Here is an 18,669-nt window from a genome sequence, read left to right on the forward strand (position 1 = left end):
TCCTCGCGGTAGAAGGTGCTGCACCTATCCTGGAGCCCTGGAAGCTGTTTTGTCTTCCTAGGCCATGGGGGCTCCGTTTGACGGAGTGGGAGGTACAGATACCGCTTTGCCCCACTAAATGGCAATCACAGTGCCCGCCACGCCTGTCAGACACAGACAGGTCCTGATGCAAGTAACATAAAGCACAGCCAACAGTGGGTTAAACACCAGTTTATTTTTCTCTTGACAAGAAGCTGGTAGACAGGGGCCTAGAGAGCAGCTCTGGAGGCCCTTCCATCTCGGTTACGCCCGGGATGTGCCTCCGCACAGCCACTAGGTGGAGGCCGCACTCCAACGCCCAATTCTCATTCTCTAAAAGCCCCAAACTCAGGCAGGTAGGGGAGCCCTGCCTCCACAAACCCCCACCACTCAACCCCAAGGGGGCCCCCCTTAGGTCTCATTGTTGGGATCGGGGTCACAGTGGTCTGACATCGATTCTGCAGAGACCACGAGCCACCCCCTCCCCCATCAAGGTCCAAGCCAAAGTGGTGGCCTCCTCTCCACCTACTAGAGGCCAATTGGATAAAAGTGTCAGTTTCAAGAAATCAGCCAATGAGTAGAGCGAGAAAGGCGTGGTGGAGAGCCCCGCCCCTGTTTGCACCTCCCCTCCCCAGCCTAGGGGAGCGGCGGGTCGCGGGGGCGGAAGCTTGAAGTATCTGTACTGAGAATGCGCCCAGCAGGGTTAAGAGTCTGCGCTTTCCTCCTCCTCCTCCTCTGGAAGGATCTCCAGGCTGCTGTCAGGCTGCGTGACTGTGTCCGCAGAGGGCGGCGGAGCCGGTGGGGCCCGGGTGGGTGACAGCGGCAGTGGGGAGGCAGGGGGTGAGGGGCTGTGGGGCTCTGTGGGCGGCGCCAGACCTAGGACCTCCTGCACATTGTGGGGCAGCTCCTGGAGGGTTGGGGGTAGGGAAGGAAAAGTCAGAGGTTTGACGTGGGTTGGGGGACGATGGGGAGTGGTCAGGGACTCACCCGGCAGGCGGTCAACTGTCGGTAGAGGGCCTCAGCCCGCATCAGCACGTCCTCCACGCTCAGCTTCATGGTCAGCTCGTTGATGTGCTGCGGGAGGGGGTGGGTCAGGCCTGCCTGCCTGCAAGCACTTAACCACCACCGCCCGAGCGCCTACTCTGTGCCTCGTGCTGGGGATACAATGGAAGGAAGACAGACTGGGCTGACCTTCTTGGGGCTCATAGTGGAGCTGGGGTATCAGGGAGGTCATGCTCTCTCGAGCTGCTCCGCCAGGCGCAGGATACAAGGAAAAGGGTCCTGAGCTCCACCCCGGCGGCCCCGCCCCACATTAGTGCACTGGGGGAGGGGCAGGGCTCCCCTTATGCAGGGGCCGCATGCTCTGCGAGAATGAGAACACCGCCCAGAGCCAGGCAGTAAGATGTAAAACAGACCCGGGCTCATGGCCACCGGCCTCCCACCTTAGCTAATCACACTTTCAACAACCCTGTTTTGAGTACCCATTACCGAAAGGCCCCGTGCCAGCCTCCACGGAGTTCACAGCCAGCTGATGTGTCTCCTCCAAGCAGGTGAGGAGGGCCAAGGAGAGAGTGGGGACTGGGAGGGAGCCAGGGTCTCACCTTGAGGATCTCATTGGAGCCAAAGCCAGAAAGCATGAGGGTGTCCCGTTCCATGTCCAGGATGGCACAGGCCACCAGCAAGTGCAGGTTGGGTCCGGGGAGCCCAGTCCACAGCACCTAGCAGTGCCAGAGGGAGGGGTCACCACAAAGCCTCTGACTGAGGTCCCACCCAGCTCTGCCCCTCGCCCTGCCCACCCCCCTCCCACCCCCCTCCCAGCCCTGCCCATCAGCAGCTCAGTTCTCAGCTCTCCCATCCAAACTGGCCGGCCCACCTCCCACAGCCGAAGGACATCCGGGAAGGGGAATTCTCTCTTGAACCAGATGAGCAGCCACCGGAAGCAGAAGCAGAGAGAGCCAGAGTCCTGGGAGTCTAGGGGAGGACAGTGGTGGGAGGGACAGTGCTCAGCACAGAGCCATCTCAAAATCAACTCCACTCCCGCTCATTCAGTGTGCTCAGTGCTCAGACTGGGACCCTAAGAAGTCACGCTGATTGTAAGAACCTCCACCAGTCTAGGCAAGTGGAAGGAGAGCTTGGTGTCAACAGGACCCTCTCCCATCCTGCCTTCCAGCCTCCAGACAAGGTGAGCTAGTCCCATGTTCTCCACTCTCACGTGGAAGGGTAGCAGTAAGATCAGTCCACTCAAGGGAAAATCAGATATATTCCACACCCAAAGCTGGTGGAGGCGTGAGGAAGCCAGCACTTGTGTACACTGCTGGCAAAAAAAAGCTGGCCTGACTTTCTGGGAATGTGGTGCAAACGTTTCAAAAGCTGTAAAAATATGTACTGTGCTGGATACAATTTCACATCTAGGAATTTAACCTCAAGAAATTAGCCACAAATACAGATTCATCATGGTGAAAAACCGCACATAACCTAAATGTCCAGCAGGTCAGGACAAATCTATTTTTGTACATCCTTAAGCTGGACAGAACACCATGCAGTCATTAAGACTGATGGTTTACTTCCCCCACCCAAAAAAATAAAAAAAGACTGATGGTTTGGAAAACTTTCAGCGACAAGAGAGGCAGCTCCTGTCCGGATGCCCGCAGAAGTGGCAGGGGCTTTCTAAGCCTTAGTTTCCTCTTCAGTGAAGTGAGGCCAGTTTTGTCTCCCTCCCGCAGGGCACTCCTAAAAGTCAGTGAGGAAACGCCCACAGGTAAGCCAGTTTATCACGATCTGCATTTGAAAGACTAACCCTACCAACAGCAACTTTTACTTTCTTCTCTTTATCAGAATTTCCTACACTTTTTTACATTGAACGAGTAACAAAGGCAAATTGTAAAGCCGAAACGCAGCAGTCCTAACCCCAGGAGCCCAGAGAACCAGTTTTTAATCCCCAGAGCCTCCAGGGTGAGTGGAGATAAAAGCTAGGTGGAGGTGAGGACTGGGAGGAGCCACACCCAGTCCCTTACCTGAGAAGTGGAAGGTTACCTGACAGGGCGTGAAGGTGCCAGTGCACCCACATCTGCCTCTGCGGTTTTGCTCCAAAACTGCAATCCTGCTTTCACATGTCAGTTCTAGGTTCTATGGGGATCTCTCCCTTGTCTGGACTGTGATCAGACTTCCTGGACTTTGTCGGTGGCCACTCCCATGCCCTGCCCATCGGCCCAGATGCGGTACCTAGGAAGTCGCAGAGCGGCGGGTCCAGGACCCTCAGGAGCAGCAGGAGTTGCCCAAGCTGCCGCTTCATCGTCTCCTGACTCTCCTCAAAGTTCCCGTGCTGCGGGAGGGAGGGCCACGTGAGGAGCCAGCCCCCTATCCTCTGAGGGGGCCTTTCTCCCACCCCTGCCCTGAGCCTCACCACGAGCTCCATGAAGCCACAAAAACACCAGAAGGCATCCACCTCGTTCTGAGTGACGTAGAGGATCGGAGAGAGGAGGTCACTCATGCCCTGGACATAACCTGGGGGGGAAACAGCGTCAGGGCCCAGCCCAGGCTTGCAGCCCCCTCCCCCCACAGGGAAGGCCCGGCCCCCAGCCCCTTCACGGGCTGCCGCGCACCAAGGTCAAAGTGGTACATGCAGTAGGTGAGGAGGATGTCGTTCAGCAGCCCCAGCCCTGGGTTCTCGGGGCCCTCGTAGAATTTGTTTGTCCGATCAGTGCGGCTCACGTCTCTCTCTGTGGGGACAGGGTGTAGATGGGAACACTGAGGCTCAGGATGGTAAAATCACTTTGCCAAGATCTCGCAGTGAGTAGATGGCAGATTTGAACCCAAAGAACCTGACTCCTCTCCCCTGCTCCCCGTCTCCCACTGCCCGGTCCTGGCCATTCCATTCCTGCTCACCCCTCTTTCACTCCCCCTCCACCCCGATAAATGACCTTGCCCTGGTTCTTGGGGAGGCAGCTCCCTCCATCCTCTCCCCACTGTTTCCAGTCTCACCATCCCAGCCCTGCCCTGCCCCCCACCGATGAGGCTGCGGTATCCATGCAGCAGGGAGTTCCTCCGCTCCTGCTCCGGGCTCACAGACTTCCACTGCAGCTTCATGCGGAAATACTCATCCCTGAGGGGTGGGGAGAAGTGAGATGGTAAGGACACGCCAGCCGCCTCCTCATCCTTTGGGGCTCAGCCCAGGTCACCGCCTCAGAGCCCCTCTCTGACCACGCAGACTGCAGTGGGCCACCAGGTCATTCTCACCACCGCCCCCATGCTTCCCCTTCCTGACGTATCTCGTGATACAGAACACGGGGCTTTGGTTCAAAGTCTGTCACCCCCACTGGACAGACAGCACTGGGGGCAGGGACCAGGACACACAGCAGAGGCACAAGATACACTGGGAGTGAGGAGAGGTAGCCCCATGGGGTCAGGAAGCCTGCTGCAAAGCGGTGAAAGTGTGTGGTCAGTGCAACCGATGTTTGGGGAGCAAGTGCACAGTGCGCCTGTGGCACGCTGCTGCCAGACTGCCCTTGGGAGGTGTTGTTGATCAAAAACCTCCAATCGACTTGGGAGGCCGGGGAGGTCAGGGGCTGGAGCCCAGTAGGGCAGGAGGCCACGGCTTCTCACTCACGTTTTCTTGCGCACGTGGGCCTTGTGCTCCTCGGTGGAGCCCTCCCAGCTCAGGTACCCCAGGAGGAACTTCCAGGCCTCGCGCCGCAGGCTGGGGCTCAGACCCTGGAAGATGGGGCAGAAGGGCGGCTCAGAGGGGCCTCCCCTTGGCTACCCACCGGCCCTGGCCAGCCCTGCCCACTCACTTAGCTCCTCACCCCTGAGAAGATGCGGGCTTTCAGCTCAGGGACCTGCTGCAGGCGGCCCTCAGGACCCACGTGTCGGGCCCACTCCTCCTCTGTGACCGGAGGCGCTCGTTCCACAGCTGGCCGTGGCCCCAGCTCCACCTGCAGGATACAAGGTGAGTGGGCCCTGGGCCTCAGCCGGGCCTGCTGGGCTCCTGTCTGTGGGGGGCCCCACTGTGCTCCCCAGCCCATCCCAGGCCACCTCCGCATCAGCTCAGAGCCCTTAGCGGGACTGACAGTTCACATTCAGGGTGGGAAGCATCTCCTTTCTTGGGTCAGCGGAAAAGTCACCTCCCGAGCCAGGAGCTCCCCCCAGTAATAACAGGCACCAGGCACACAAGCAATAAGCATTTTCTGCCAAGTCACTCATGCAACCCTATGAGGGTGGGACCATTATCTCCACTTCAGCAAGGAAATACAGTCACATGCCCAAGGTGGCAGCCAGAAAGCAGCGGGGTCCACCCTGATACTCACACAAGAAATGACCTCAAAGCCAGGCTCAGGCTCATCATCGGGGGCAGGAGGCAGGTCATGGGGAGGCCCCCTCCGGGTGTGGCTGCAGGGCTCCCCGGAAGAAGTTGGTCACACGGGAGAAGCTGCTGAAGGTGGTGGAGTAGGGATCCTGGAGGAAGCGCTGGGGACAAGGCCGACGGTGGTCACAGTCCACCCTCCCTGCCTGGCCCGTGTGACCCGCCCCTCTGCCCACTCCCGCCCACCTGGCCCTGGGGACTCACAGACACGACGTTGGAGCTGTCCTGGTCAAAGAGCTGGAGGTGGTGGAAGGAGTTGGAGAGGGCCGACGAGTCATGGGGGAAGACAAGGTAGAGGCGGGAGTCCTGCGGGGAGCTGGAGGGCAGGCCGTTGTGGTGACACACAGGGAGAGGGCCTCATGTCTGTCCCAGCGTCCCGACTTCCCCTGGGGAATCCTTTATCCCAGGCCTGAGACCCCAGGGGTGGGCCCAGGACTGCTAATAAAGGCCTTCCACCTCCCCGGCCAGGGTGACTGATGGGAGGCAGCCCCAGGATGCTGCTGGAATCAGGGGAAACAGGTGCTTTCCCTCCACCGGGGCCCCAGAGAACGATACAAACTGCAGGGGAGAAAAAGCAACTCTTTCTACATTCTAGGACCCAGGTCCTGCCTGATCTCAATCTACCCTTTGACTTCAAGATTACATGTGCCACTCAACTCTCTTTCTGCCTTTAAATCAGCCTTGCATTTCCTTCACAGACTTGCAGGGTCCGGCTGCAGCCAGGGAGGGATGGGGCCTGGCCAAAGGCTTGGCACTAGGAGAAGGCTCACCTGGCCAACAGCAGGTAACGGCTGAGGATGCGCAGCAGGGCACGGGTGCCCCCGCGGTGGAAGTGCAGCGCGGGCAGGGAGCCTCCGGCCTGTGTGACCAGGACCAGGTATGCCCAGCTGAGGCCTGGCTTGGAACGGCGGATGGACTTGAGTTCCCCTAGACTCACCGAGAAGGCCCAGGAGCCCCGGGGGGAGCTGGGCTCTGCACCTAGGGGGGCAGGCGCGGTGTCAGGAGTGGGCGTGGAGAGCCAGAGCGTCTCCCGAGAGCCCACCACGAGCCAGCCTTTTCCTCCGGAAAAGGAACCAAAGGAAACGAGAGGGGAGTCCGGTGGACATGTACCTGCTCCAGAATCTCCCTGGGCTCCCTGCTGCCCCTCAGGTCCGTCCCCTGCCCCTTGTCTGTCTCACTTCCGACCCCCTCTTCACTCCACAGTGCCCCGTGCCTCTGGCCTTGCTCCCCTGCTCTCCCTGCCGGGAGAGGAAGCTCCAAGCGTCCCTCAGAGCCAGGCTCTGGCACCACCTCTTCACGGAAGGCTTCTCCACCCCCTGGGGGGTTAGATACCACCCCTGGGGCCCCCAGCACCCTGTGTGACTCCAGGATAGTCCAAATTATCTTGTCACCCTGAAGTTGTTGCCCCTGCAGCCTGGAAGACTTCAGGGGCAGGACTTATGGGGGGGTGCCCACAGCCGATCAGGGAGCCTGGAGGGATGAGCAAGGCTGTGAACCCCAGAGACGCTGGCCACACCGGACCTGCACCCCACCCGCTCTCCTGGGACTGGAAGGCCGCTGCTGGGCAGCCACCTTGACTGTGGGCACAAAGCCCATGGAGCCATGACCACTGGGGTAAGTCGTGTCTCCACCTGCCCCTCCAGGGGCATCAGCTCAGCCTACCTCTCGTGGGCTCCGAGTGGCGGGGCCGTGGCCGCACAGTGCTGATGACGGCCCAGTCAGGTTCATAGCCAGGGTCAAAGGTCGGTTCCTCCTCAGAGGTGCAGGAGTCACCCCCACAGACATCCTTGGGGAAAGAGAGGAAGAGACTGAGGGATGGTGGATTCAGGGTTTCCAGATCTGAGCCTCCAGGCCACCCTGGATCCAAAGCCCCATCAAACAAAGAGGGAAACTGAGGCGCAAAGAGGGCACAGCACCTGTCCAGGGTCATTAATCAAAGCACCATCATATGGGAAGCACATAGTTAAGCAGGGGCTGGGGTGCTTTGCAGTCAGCCTGCCAGAGGTCACTAAGCTTAAACTAAATAATCAGTAGTCACTAGGGTCACTTGAATCAAAACCACGATCAGATACTACTTCACACCCACTGAGATGGCTAGAATTAAAAAACACAGGTAATACCAAGTGTTGGTGAGGATGCAGAGAAACTGGAACCTCTTACGCTGCTGGCAGGAATGTAAAATGGTGCAGCCACTCTAGAAAACCATCTGGCAGGTTCTCAAAAGGTTAAACATAAAATTAGCACATGACCCAGCTCCTAAGTACATACCCAAGAGAAATGAACATGAACACCCACGCAAAAACTGACACAGGGATGTTCAAAGCAGCATCAGTCATGACTGCCAAGAAGTAGAAACAACCCACTGTCTCTCAAACTGATGAATTAGCAAAATGGGTAGATCCCTACAACAGAATTTTACTCAGCTCTAAAAAGGAAGTTACTGACAGATGCTACAATAGGAATAAACCTTGAAAGGATCCTAAATATAAAAACCCAGTCCCAAAGAACCACATATTGTATGATTCTGTTTATATGAAATGTCCAGAAAGGCAAATTTATAGAGACAGAAAGCAGATTAATGGCTGCCAGGGGCTGGGGGAGGGGAGTACAGGTACAAAGTTTCTTCCAGGGATGATAAAATGTTCTGGAATTAGATGGTGGTGATGGTTGAAAAATCTTGTGAATATTAAAAACCACTGAATTATGCACACTGAAAAATATAAATTTTCATAAAGCTTGAGCTTTATTGAGTTTTACGGTAAGTGAAATTATAAGTAGCTGGCTCACAGTTTGTTCTATGTTCATGTTATGGAAAGTAACATTAAGTGCCCAGCACAACGGAAGCTGAAATCTCCCAATATCTGCTTTCCCAACCTTCCCTATGGTTCTGAGTGGTCTAGGGACTCAACTCTGCCCAGTGGGAGCTGAGAGCTGTGGGGAGTTTGAAGAAGGCAAATTCCTGATAAAAAGGTGCCTGCAGGAGTAAACAGCATATTCAGCTAGCCTCAGGATGCTGTCAAGGGAGGACATGGTGTTTGGCGCTGTGGCAGCCAACTAGGGCCATGAGGGGAAGGCCAAGGAAAAGTGGGGACACCTGTCCACAACCTGCTGAACCAGCCCTGGCAGCCCCATCTCTGCCTTCTGTGTTTTGTGACATGAAGAAATGGATGATTTCGCCAGTGTTTACCAACATAATAGCAGCAAGTAGCGCTGTCTGCCAAATATTTACAGCTCTCTGCCTCTTGGGCACACAGCAGGATTACACTGAACTGTACTGGCTAATTGGAGGTGTGCAGCTAGTTCTGCCCAAAGGGTTGGGATGTATCACTTCCAGGATGGACTGTTTAACTGCCAAGGCAAGACTTCTAGAGCTGTCTTTACCTCTGCCACAAGGAATGGAGACCTTTAAGATGGTAGCTGCTCTAGCAGCATGCTTCCTTGAGTAATCACGATGAGCAGAGCTCCTTGGCCAGCTTGCAGCACACATGTAGAGTGTGCAAAAACAGTTAAAAAGGCTGGAGCTCTAGCAGCCTGTTTGGACCACGAGTCAGCTTTAAGGAGAGATGCCATGTGTTGAGGATGGATGCCACATGCTGAGAATGGCAGAGCAGTGATGGAAGGAAGGGGGGTCACTGATAACAAATGAACCTGTACCGCTGACTTCTGGGTTTTGTGCTAGGAGAGAAATGAGCTGCTATATTGTTTAGGCCACTGGTATTCCTGTTTATATTACACATAGCGAAATGTAACTCCTAACTGATGTAGGGGGTTTCTGGGAAATCTTTCGCTTTTCCTGATGAGGACAGATGTGTCTGGCACCCTGCTGGCTCCCTTTTTCCTGCCTTAAGAGGTAGATGTCATTGCTGCAGCTGAAGTAGTCATTTAAAGGCCACTAGTGCCAAATACAGTAGGATCTCAGTGATCCAGGCACTGATGTCACCAAACAAGGACAAAGCACCCCTATACCTCTTCTCAGCCTGGCATTTCAGGCCCAATCACTTTTCCAGCAAACCCCTCTACAGAGAAACCCTACTTCCCCCTGTGCCCTGAAATATATTTCCTCCTGCCATCTCTGAAATATATCCTTGCCCCCTTCTCATCTTTAGAGTCCCAGCCCAAACGTCTGCTCCCCAGGAAGAGGCAGGGCTCTGGGATCATTGTGTCTGAGCTCAAATCTGAGTTCCGACAATACTCAGCTTTTCTGACCTCAGGAAAGGGGCTTCCTCTCATTGTGCCTCAGTTTCTCAAAAAGAGAACGAAGGGTGAGGACTTAGGCAGTGACTGGTTTGGATTCTGGACTCCAGCACAAGGCCTGGCAACAAGACCTCTGGAAATGAGACCTCTTGTACCTGGGAAAGGAAGGAATCCTGGCAAAGTGAGTCAGTAGCTTCCATCAAGTCCTGTTCCCTCTCTGGACATGAAGGCAGGACTGCCCAAGAGAAATGCCACACTCCTTCAAGTCCTTATGGGCTGAGAACCCATGGGACCTGAATCCACAGGCTGAGGTGTCCTCCTGCACCCTGGCAGGGCTCCCCCAAGAAGCAAAGGGAGTGAGGAGGCAGGCAGGTGTCCCCACGGCCACAAATCTCATTCCATCTGCTTTCTTTCTGTAAATGGGCATCTTCAGCCCCACTTTCCAGAGAAGAGGAAACCGAGGGGCAGAGAAAACCTAGATCTCAACCAGGGTCACACATGCCCCAAGGGTAGGTCTGGGTTTGTACCCAGGTCCTTCAGAGAAGCTTTCCAGTGCCGCGACCCTAGAAAAAAAGCAAGTGGAGAAGGGGGAAGCAAGGAAAGCCTACCTTCTTGGAGAAGAGGATTTGGGTGGAATCTCCAGCCTCCTCTACAGGAGCCCAGTGGAGGAGGACATCATTGTCCTGAAGGAAGGAAAGAGGAGTTGGAGGGGATCCCCTCCAAACTCCTCAAACCATTTTTTCAAACTTCTTTCCTGTTCTGGACCCTCAGCCTTAGAAAGCCCTCCTCCTCCTTACATTCCCCACCTCCAGCCTTCCTAAGATCCAATCGCTGACCTCCACACTGTACTCCTACAGATGCAGCCTCCACCCCGCTCCGGGCCTGCCCGAGGCCTTCTCCCTCCCAGCCCACCTTTTCCACCACACGGATGACGCCGTTGATGAGGGAGTCCGGGTCTTGGTGCTTCTTGGCACTGGTGTGCAGGTACACGCCTCCCTTCTCAAACACCACCTAGGGACGGGAACCAGTGAGGGGCGGGGCCCAGAAGGGAGCCAATGGGAGCAGACCCAGGGAGGAGCTATTCCTCAGGGAACAGGCCCCGGGGTAGCATCACCTAGGGGATGGGGCCGGGAGCGATGAAGCCTGAATACCAACCAAGCATCTCGGACTCTGGAGAATGGGGAGGGAGGGAAGGAGGAGTGCATTCCAAAGTGGGCGGGGCCTAGAAGGGCATCTCAGCAGCCCAGGGGGCGGGGCTAAGTGATACGGGTCTTCCTACGGCAGTGGAAGAAACGGTGACAGCTCGTTTATTAAGGGAGTGGTGTGTTTGTTAAGGATGTACAAGGCTCCCAGAGCCCCAGCAAGGCCTGAGAAAGAAGCTGACCGCCGGAGGGGGGCGTTTTCCATAGACAGAAGCGAAAGAAAGCGTCTTCAATACTTACCCTGTAACCGGCTCCCTCCATAGCCGCGGTGGAGGCCCCAGTGCCCCGGCCCCCTCCTTTTCCGGGTCAGCGTGCTGTCACATCCGGATAGTAGACTCCCCTCAAGCCCAGACAGTGGTAGCGCCCTTATCTGTACTAGAACAGGAGTGGGTGTAACCATTTTTCAGAATGGGGTGGTTGAACTCGAACCACGAGGTTTCAAGTCACATGGCAGACACTGAAAGGTGGAGGCGGCCAGCAAGAGTGCGCAGGCGCAGTGCTACCGTCCTAACCACGAAGTAAACAAGGGGGCGGTCCAAGAGCTCCGCCCCCTGGCTCAAGCTAGCTCCTAAATGGTTACTCCTTTCTTCATATTGTATACTGGCATCGAAGCCAAAGAGATGCCATTTTGCTCGAGGGCAGAGCTAAGGCCGGTCAGCTGCGGCCATGTTAATGCGGGGCAGTCCCATCTGTCTGCGGGGCGCGGTACCAAGGTCCTGGAAGAGAGAATCGGATAAAAGGAAAGGTGAGAGTTGCTGTACATCACACGAAGCGCCGAAGGACTCGGGTTAAGGAGATGAAGCCGTCAGTATCCCCGGGAACGAAGCGGTCCCGGACGAATTCCTGAGTCACCGTCGAGAGAAAGCGGTCTCGGCCCGCCATATTGAAGCTGGGCAAGCCGAAGCAAGAAAGGCTGCCATGTTGGATCTTTGCCAGTCTTGGTGCTGAGAGGGGATAGGCTGGAGAACCCATGTACATTGTGGGTAAATGATGCCAGGCTGGTTAACGGGCGCTACTTTCCATCAATTCTGTGGAAGAAGTTATTATGGGTGAGGGACGTCAGGTCGCTTGCATTCGAGTCCTGTGGTCCTGGGTGTGTCTGTGCATTTGCCCCTATTTCTTGAGGGCAAGTCGAAATGGTTTAGGTTTGTTTCCGAGCAAGCTGAAGCCTTTCTTTCAAATCTTTCTTGTGGGCACCCGGCTGTCGCCTTTGCCCCCTTGTGACCCGGTGAAACCCCCGTAACCACCATCTTGGGGTTGGGCGGCCGGGATAAGGGAGGCGGAGTGTATAGAGTGGAGGCGGGCCAACCACGCGGAAGTGACGCATGGCGCCGCCATGTCTTTTGAGGGCGGCGACGGCGCCGGGCCGGCCATGCTGGCTACGGGCACGTGAGTGGAGGCGGCGTTGTGAACCGCGGTGTGGGGAGGATTTGGCTGTCTGGAGGAGAGGGGAGCTTGGAGGGCGAGCCGCTTGCGGGAAGGGTATAGCCTGCGTAGGTCAGAGCGCAGAGATCCCCTAGTGACCCTATGCTGAACGCTGGAAAGGTGTCGCCCGCGGGAACCGTCGTGTCTGACTCGAGGCAAAGCTTCGACAGTCTTACCTCCGGTCTTCAGACCTATTAGGATACTTATCTTGGCTGTGGACCATGTCCACAGGGTCGGGGGGTTACTTGGTGGGGCCTCGGGGCTCCCCTCACCCGTCCAAAGGCGGGACTTCCGGTCCTGGCCCCCACCTGGGCGGGATTTCCTGTTTTCTTCCTAGCGAAATGGGTCTACCCTGAACCCCCAGGCGAAGTAGGGTGGCATCTGAGCGGTATAGAAAGAATCCAGGCATTCAACTGCCCCCGGCCACGGGTTGCATCCTGGAGTTCCTCCCACCTTGGGCGGAAAAGGGGTTTACTTCCAGTTTGACAGGTGGTTGGAGAGCACTTCGCTAGTGTCACTCATTCCTTGGGGGACTCTTGCCTCACCTCTTCCTGGAGTCAGTTTCCTGACTTCACCTCTTCCCCTCATCCTAAAAGGCCAGTCACCTTACCTCTCCCTTCTCCCTCCTGTGGGGAACAGGTCTCGCCTCCATTTGGGGGAAGGGGTCTTCCATCTCTCAGCCCCTTGGAAGATACAGGACTTGCTCCCGAGGCTGAAGAGGTGGGAGACTCTCCTGTGGGGTACTTGGCTTGGCTGCTCTCCTGTTGGGTAACTGACTCCAGAGAGCCTCGAGGCCTTGGCAGAGAGGTCTGCGGGAGTCGCCCGCCTCCTTTTTGCCCTTGTCTTCCTCTTTGAGTTGCGTGCGGGACCCTCATGACCCACTCACTCCCACTTTACTCTTTTCAACTTCTAAGATCTAGGAGATTGATCTACTCAGAAGTCTCCTCTAAGAGAGGAGTTTGATCTTGATGTCCTAAGGAAGTGAGAACTTCTGGCCTAGCACTACCAGGCTCTGTGACTGTGGACCAGTCATTTCCCTGCCCTGAGCCTGTTTCCTCCATCAGGTGGGGATGACGTGAGGAGTGGCTGTGAGACCCTGAGCACCTCCCAGTTCTGTTGAGTTTTGGAGTCGAGCGGACAGCAATTTCAGCCCTACTTCTGCCCTTTCTACTTGTGTTTTCCAGCCAGTACCTTAAGTTCTCTGAGCCTCACTTTTCCCATCTGGATTAGGAGATCATAAATCTTTCCTCATGAGGTAGGCAGGATGACATTTGGGGTTAACAACAGGTTCTGAATCCAGATGGCCAAATTCAGGTCCCAGCTCTCCTCTCTCTAGCCGAATGACCCTGGTCAAGATATTGAATCTCCGTGGGCCTCAGTTTGCAACTGTCAAGTAGGGTCATAAGAGCTCCTCCCTCACAGGGGTAGTGGGAGGATGGGATGAGATGGTTGATGACACACTTGGGTCCCCCACCTGTGGGAGGTGCGATACCAACTTGCTCCAGGGTCTATCAGGACGGCTGCTCGTTGTGCTCTCACTGCATGTGGCTTCCAACGAGGGCTTTGTACTCCATTTGTAAGGTAACAGCTCCTTCCTTAGTGGCTCAGGTAGGAGGCGAGAGGACAGGCACAGAGTCCTGGCACAGAGTGGGTGCTCAGCAAACCCTGGCTTCTATGATCATGAGTCACAAAGGGCCTGCAAATTACAATCAAGCTACTCTGCCCCCTGGAGGGCTCAATCACAGCCCTGTTTCAATCCCTTCAGTGATGGGAGCCTGCTTCCTCTCTGAGGAAGCTCCTCATCTGCCCAGCAGCCTGGGCTCAAACACTGTGGTTTACACAGAGAAAACAGTGAGGCACAGAGAAGGTCAATCAGTGGTCCAGGGTCACACAGCAGGTTTGAGAGAGTCAGAGCAGGTAGCCAGGCCCGTTGCCACTTGTTCTCACCTTGTAAGGAGATGCCTCCTGCAGGTGGTCTCTGTAGAGCTGAGCTGTTCTGGAGACACAGATCGCCGATCTTGGGCTGCTCATAGTCTGATGGAGGAAGCAGACAGAGGTACAGCTGTCACGAGCTTGTGTGACAAGCTCGTGCCTCTAGGGAAGGCATCTGATCCATCCTGGGGGGTCTGGGGAGACTTTCAGAAGAACTGCTGGAACAGTCTCATCAGAAGTACAAGAGCTTTTTGAGTGGAGTCCAGGCGTAGAGAGCAGCTGGCACGCCATTTTCTGCTCCAGCCTGGCTCCCCAAGGCCTGCCACATGCTGGGCAAAGCAAGGGCCTCCTATGCTGGCTGGGGAAATGGATGTAGATCTTGCTCCCCAGAGGGATGTGTGCTTGGATAAGGGTCACTCAGACATTGTGGGAGCCCATGGGTGGGGAAGGTGAGTGAAAGAGTGACAAGAAAATGGAGGACAGGTGGATGGAGGACAGGTGGTCCAGGTCACAGAGGAGGGGTCCCGCCTTGATTGAAAGTCTCGGGCCTCAGGATTCTGGAAGGATGCGAGGCCGGGGGAGGCCCTCCAGTGCCAGGCTGGGGAGCTTTGACCTTGTCCTGGGGATGCTGGGGAGGAGCAGGGTCAGCTCCAGGGTCAAAAGAAACATGGTCCAAGCCACGTGTATAATTTCCAATTTTGTGTAAGCCACATTAAAACGAGTAAAAAGACAGATGAAATTTATTTTCACCATATATTTTATTTAGCCAGCAGAAATAAATGTCATAATTTCAACATTTAATCAATTTCAGATGGCTCACAAGATGTTTCACATCCTGCCTTTTTGCGCTAAGTCTTTCAAATCCCGTGTGGATTTCACACTCGTGGCACCTACCACTTTGGACCCGTTACATCTCAAGTGCTCCTGAGTCACGTGTGACTCGTGGCTCTGATATTGGACAGGGCGGGGCAGAGAGGAGATACTTGGGCTGTGAGGACAGGCAGGGAGAACAGATGGGGCTGCGAGATGGAGAACATCAGGGGAAGATGGGGGAAGATGCTGAGCTCAGCTGGGATAGGGTGGATAGGAGGTGGCAGCCAGGGACAGATGGACACGTGGGGCTGGGTGCATGTGGACGTTCAAGTTGCGAAGCCTCAGCCCAGTGTCCTGCTCTGCCCCGCAGGGCGCGGATGGCATCGGGGCGCCCCGAGGAGCTATGGGAGGCCGTGGTGGGGGCTGCCGAGCGCTTCCGGGCCCGGACGGGCACGGAACTGGTGCTGCTGACGGCTGCACCACCCCCGCCGCCCCGCCCAGGTCCCTGCGCCTATGCTGCCCACGGTCGCGGGGCCCTGGCGGAGGCTGCCCGCCGCTGCCTCCACGACATCGCCCTGGCCCACCGGGCTGCCGCCGCTGCCCGGCCCCCCTGCACCCCCACCAGCACCACAGCCACCCAGCCCCGCACGGAGCCCTCCCCGGCCTACGCTGGCCAGGGAGGAAGATGAGGAGGACGAGGACGAACCAACAGAGACGGAGACCTCTGGGGAGCGGCTGGGCGTCAGTGATAATGGAGGTGAGCAGGGCAGGGGCAGGGGCGGCTCTTGGTAAGATGCCTGCTCAGTAGGGTTTCCTGGAGGGGAATGACTCGCTTGTCCCTGTGTCCTGATGTTCATGGAAGCTGCAGTCTTAAAGAGCCTGGGGGCCAGGCCGCCTTGCCTGGGACTCACTCTATGACCTTAAGCCAGTCATTTCTCCTCTCTGAGCCTCCATTTCCTTACATTGTGTCCTGGGACTAGCTCTGTGCTGGGGGTACTGGGCACAGGGCCTTTTGTCCTGGGACTCCAGGTCTAGCCAAGGAATTGTAGTCCTGACACATGGCAGTGCCCTGTGGAGGCCATCGGGGTGGGAGGGAGCCTCCTGAGCCAGGAGCATGAGTAGAACAGAACTTGTTTCCAAATCTGGAGTCCCTGATGCCTGTGAGAGCAAAGGCAGGGCTTAAAGAGGAGTCAGGGATGCAAGCAACAGCTGAGGAAACAACTGGCTCTTTCCATGTGTAAGTTGTTTTCTTTTTGTTTGTTTTGGAGGGGAGGTAATTAGGTTTATTTATTTATATTAATTTTTTTAAATGGAGGTCCTGGGCATTGAACTCAGGACCTTGTGCATGCTAAGCATGCACTCTACCACTGAGCTATACCCTCCCCACCATATGGAAGTTGGATGCTTCCCAGAGACTTCACTGTAACATTAGGGCTTTGATGGGTGAGTAGGAGTTTTCTGGCAGGAGGGAGCTCAAAAAGTAGTAGTTACTCATTTGCTATTGTTACCACCAATGGCTGGCTTCCTCACTGTGGCTGAAGAAAACCCTCATAGGGTTAAGGGCACAGACTCTGGAGTCAGGTGGCCTGGGTTCAAATCCTGATGACACCACTTACTAGATGTGGGACTTTGGGCAAGTGAATTAATCTCTCTGTGCCTCCAGGTCCCCATTTGTCAAACAGGGATCCTAATCATCTCATATTTCTCTCAGCCTGTATTTTTTGAGTCAGTTCATCCCAAACAGATCTTATAGACTTCACATTCATCCAGCCAGTTGCTTTCACTTGTGGATGCAGCAGACAGACAGAAACTTGGATTTATTTCTGCCGGGCAGATAACCAGGGAAAGGGTATTTGAGGCAGAGGGAATAATAATTCCAGAAGGCCTGCGGCTTACAAGGGCCCGCTAGTGCAGGGAGCAGGGAGGTGGTGGCAGTGGCTGGGGTCCTGCTGGACCCGACTGGCCTGGGCCTCTAATGCCATCTGCAGGACTCTTTGTGATGGATGAGGACACCACGCTCCAGGACCTGCCCCCCTTCTGTGAGTCGGACCCTGAGAGCACAGATGGTGAGTGTCTCAGGCTGTCCCCATTCCCAGAGTGGGGGTGGCACTGGGACAAAGGCAGAGACAGAGGTTAAAGTCCACCCTCTCTCCCAGATGGGAGCCTGAGCGAGGAGACCCCTGCCGGCCCCCCAGCCTACTCAGTGCCCCCGGCCTCAGCCCTGCCCACACAGCAGTACGCCAAGTCCCTGCCCGTGTCCGTGCCCGTCTGGGCCTTCAAGGAGAAGAGGACAGAAGCACGATCGTCTGATGAGGAGAATGGGCCGGTGAGGGGCAAATGGGAGGCGGGAGGAGGGTGTCAGGAAGGGCTCAGAGCCACCTCCTCCAGGAAGCCCTCAGACATGGATGCCATGTTTCACAGGATTGATCCTCCCCTTCACTTCACAAGGCCGGTTCTTGGGCCAGAGTGGTGCACTTTTAATGGTCACAGCCTTATAATGCGTCCCAGTGCCTTGTAGAGAAAGCCACCTCTCTTTTCTAGGAAAAGCTGTGTTTATGGAATACCTGCTCTGGGCAAGGCGCAAGTATTCTGGTATCCCTTCCAGATAGGGAAACTGAGGCTCAAATAACTTTCCACCCCATCCCACATACTCCTGGCCCCTCCTCTGTTCCTCCCACATCATTCTACATGTGGAGTTTCTGGGCTGGCCCCAGGTGGGTCCTCATCTCCCGTCCCTAAAGCACCCTGAAGGAGAGGGGAAACTGAGGCACTGAGTATACATGTGACTTCCCTGAGACTCAGCCTGTAAGTGGCTGAACTGGGACTGGAACTCAGCTTCCTTCTGGAAAAGAGCTATGGACTTGAGGGAGGAGGCCATGCATCCAATGGTTCCCCCTCCCCATGACACCTCTCAGTGCCCTCATCTACACACTGGCAAGAGTCCACCAGCTGCTGCTGTCCTTGTTTGTCACTGGTGGAAGCACAGTTAATTAACTGGACGTTTGAGGCCTGAGTTCTGGGTCCTAGGCATGCCTCCGAGAGGACCAGGGCCAGCTTCTATCCGTGGCTTCTCCCATTCCGCTGGGGGTCAGGCTTCTTGGAGGAGGTGGAGTCAAGTTGGGTAGAAGAGCCCTAAATGGAGCAGGACAAGGTAAAGGGCCTTCCTGACCCTGGGCATCGCAGGGGCAAAGCGCTAGGAAAGGGCCTGGAGCCCAGGGTGCAGGCGTTGAACGCCGGGGTTGGGATGGGTGTTGTGGGGGCCGTGGCGGACGCTAACCCTGTCCATCACCGTTTCCGCTGACCCTGTCCGTGTCACCGTTTCCGCAGCCCTCCTCGCCGGACCTGGACCGTATCGCGGCAAGCATGCGCGCGCTGGTGCTGCGGGAGGCCGAGGACACTCAGGTCTTCGGGGACCTGCCGAGGCCACGGCTCAACACCAGCGACTTCCAGAAGCTGAAGCGGAAATACTGAGGCCCAGGCAGGGAGCTTCCTGGCCTGGCGTCCGCCCCACACGACACTACACCCCTGCCCCGCCCCCGGGGCCCGCCAATCCGAGTCAGATCCGCGACCGGCCTCCCACACCCTCCGGCTCCAGGACTGACCAGTCTTTGCCAATCCCCAACACCCTTCCAGCCCACGACCGATCCCGCGCCGACTAGCGGGACCTGTCCAGTTTCCCTTTTGGGTCTGTCTGCTCTCAGCCCAGTGACAGATTCTTTCTATTAC

At 56.3% G+C, this 18,669-nt stretch overlaps 2 protein-coding genes across 2 annotated transcripts; one reads left to right on the plus strand and one right to left on the minus strand.

Annotated features, from left to right (window-relative positions):
- Nucleotides 1-194: 194 nt before the first annotated feature.
- On the minus strand, nt 195-11,162 carry TBC1D17 (TBC1 domain family member 17). Its single transcript, XM_032485473.1, is given in 18 exon segments — nt 195-925; nt 1,006-1,092; nt 1,620-1,736; nt 1,892-1,989; nt 3,241-3,340; nt 3,422-3,522; nt 3,621-3,737; nt 4,026-4,120; nt 4,625-4,728; nt 4,821-4,949; nt 5,322-5,381; nt 5,383-5,481; nt 5,582-5,693; nt 6,148-6,355; nt 7,040-7,163; nt 10,180-10,254; nt 10,484-10,582; nt 11,014-11,162. Coding segments are annotated over 18 exon segments (1,950 nt in total). The 5' UTR covers nt 11,035-11,162; the 3' UTR covers nt 195-721.
- A 703-nt stretch (nt 11,163-11,865) lies between these two features.
- AKT1S1 (AKT1 substrate 1) lies at nt 11,866-18,558 on the plus strand. The gene is given in 6 exon segments (XM_032485479.1): nt 11,866-12,162; nt 15,314-15,548; nt 15,550-15,700; nt 16,932-17,009; nt 17,100-17,269; nt 18,271-18,558. Coding segments are annotated over 6 exon segments (831 nt in total). The 5' UTR covers nt 11,866-12,109; the 3' UTR covers nt 18,415-18,558.
- Nucleotides 18,559-18,669: the final 111 nt, after the last annotated feature.

Source organism: Camelus ferus, chromosome 9 (genome assembly GCF_009834535.1).
Source record: "Camelus ferus isolate YT-003-E chromosome 9, BCGSAC_Cfer_1.0, whole genome shotgun sequence".
NCBI lineage: Eukaryota > Metazoa > Chordata > Mammalia > Artiodactyla > Camelidae > Camelus > Camelus ferus.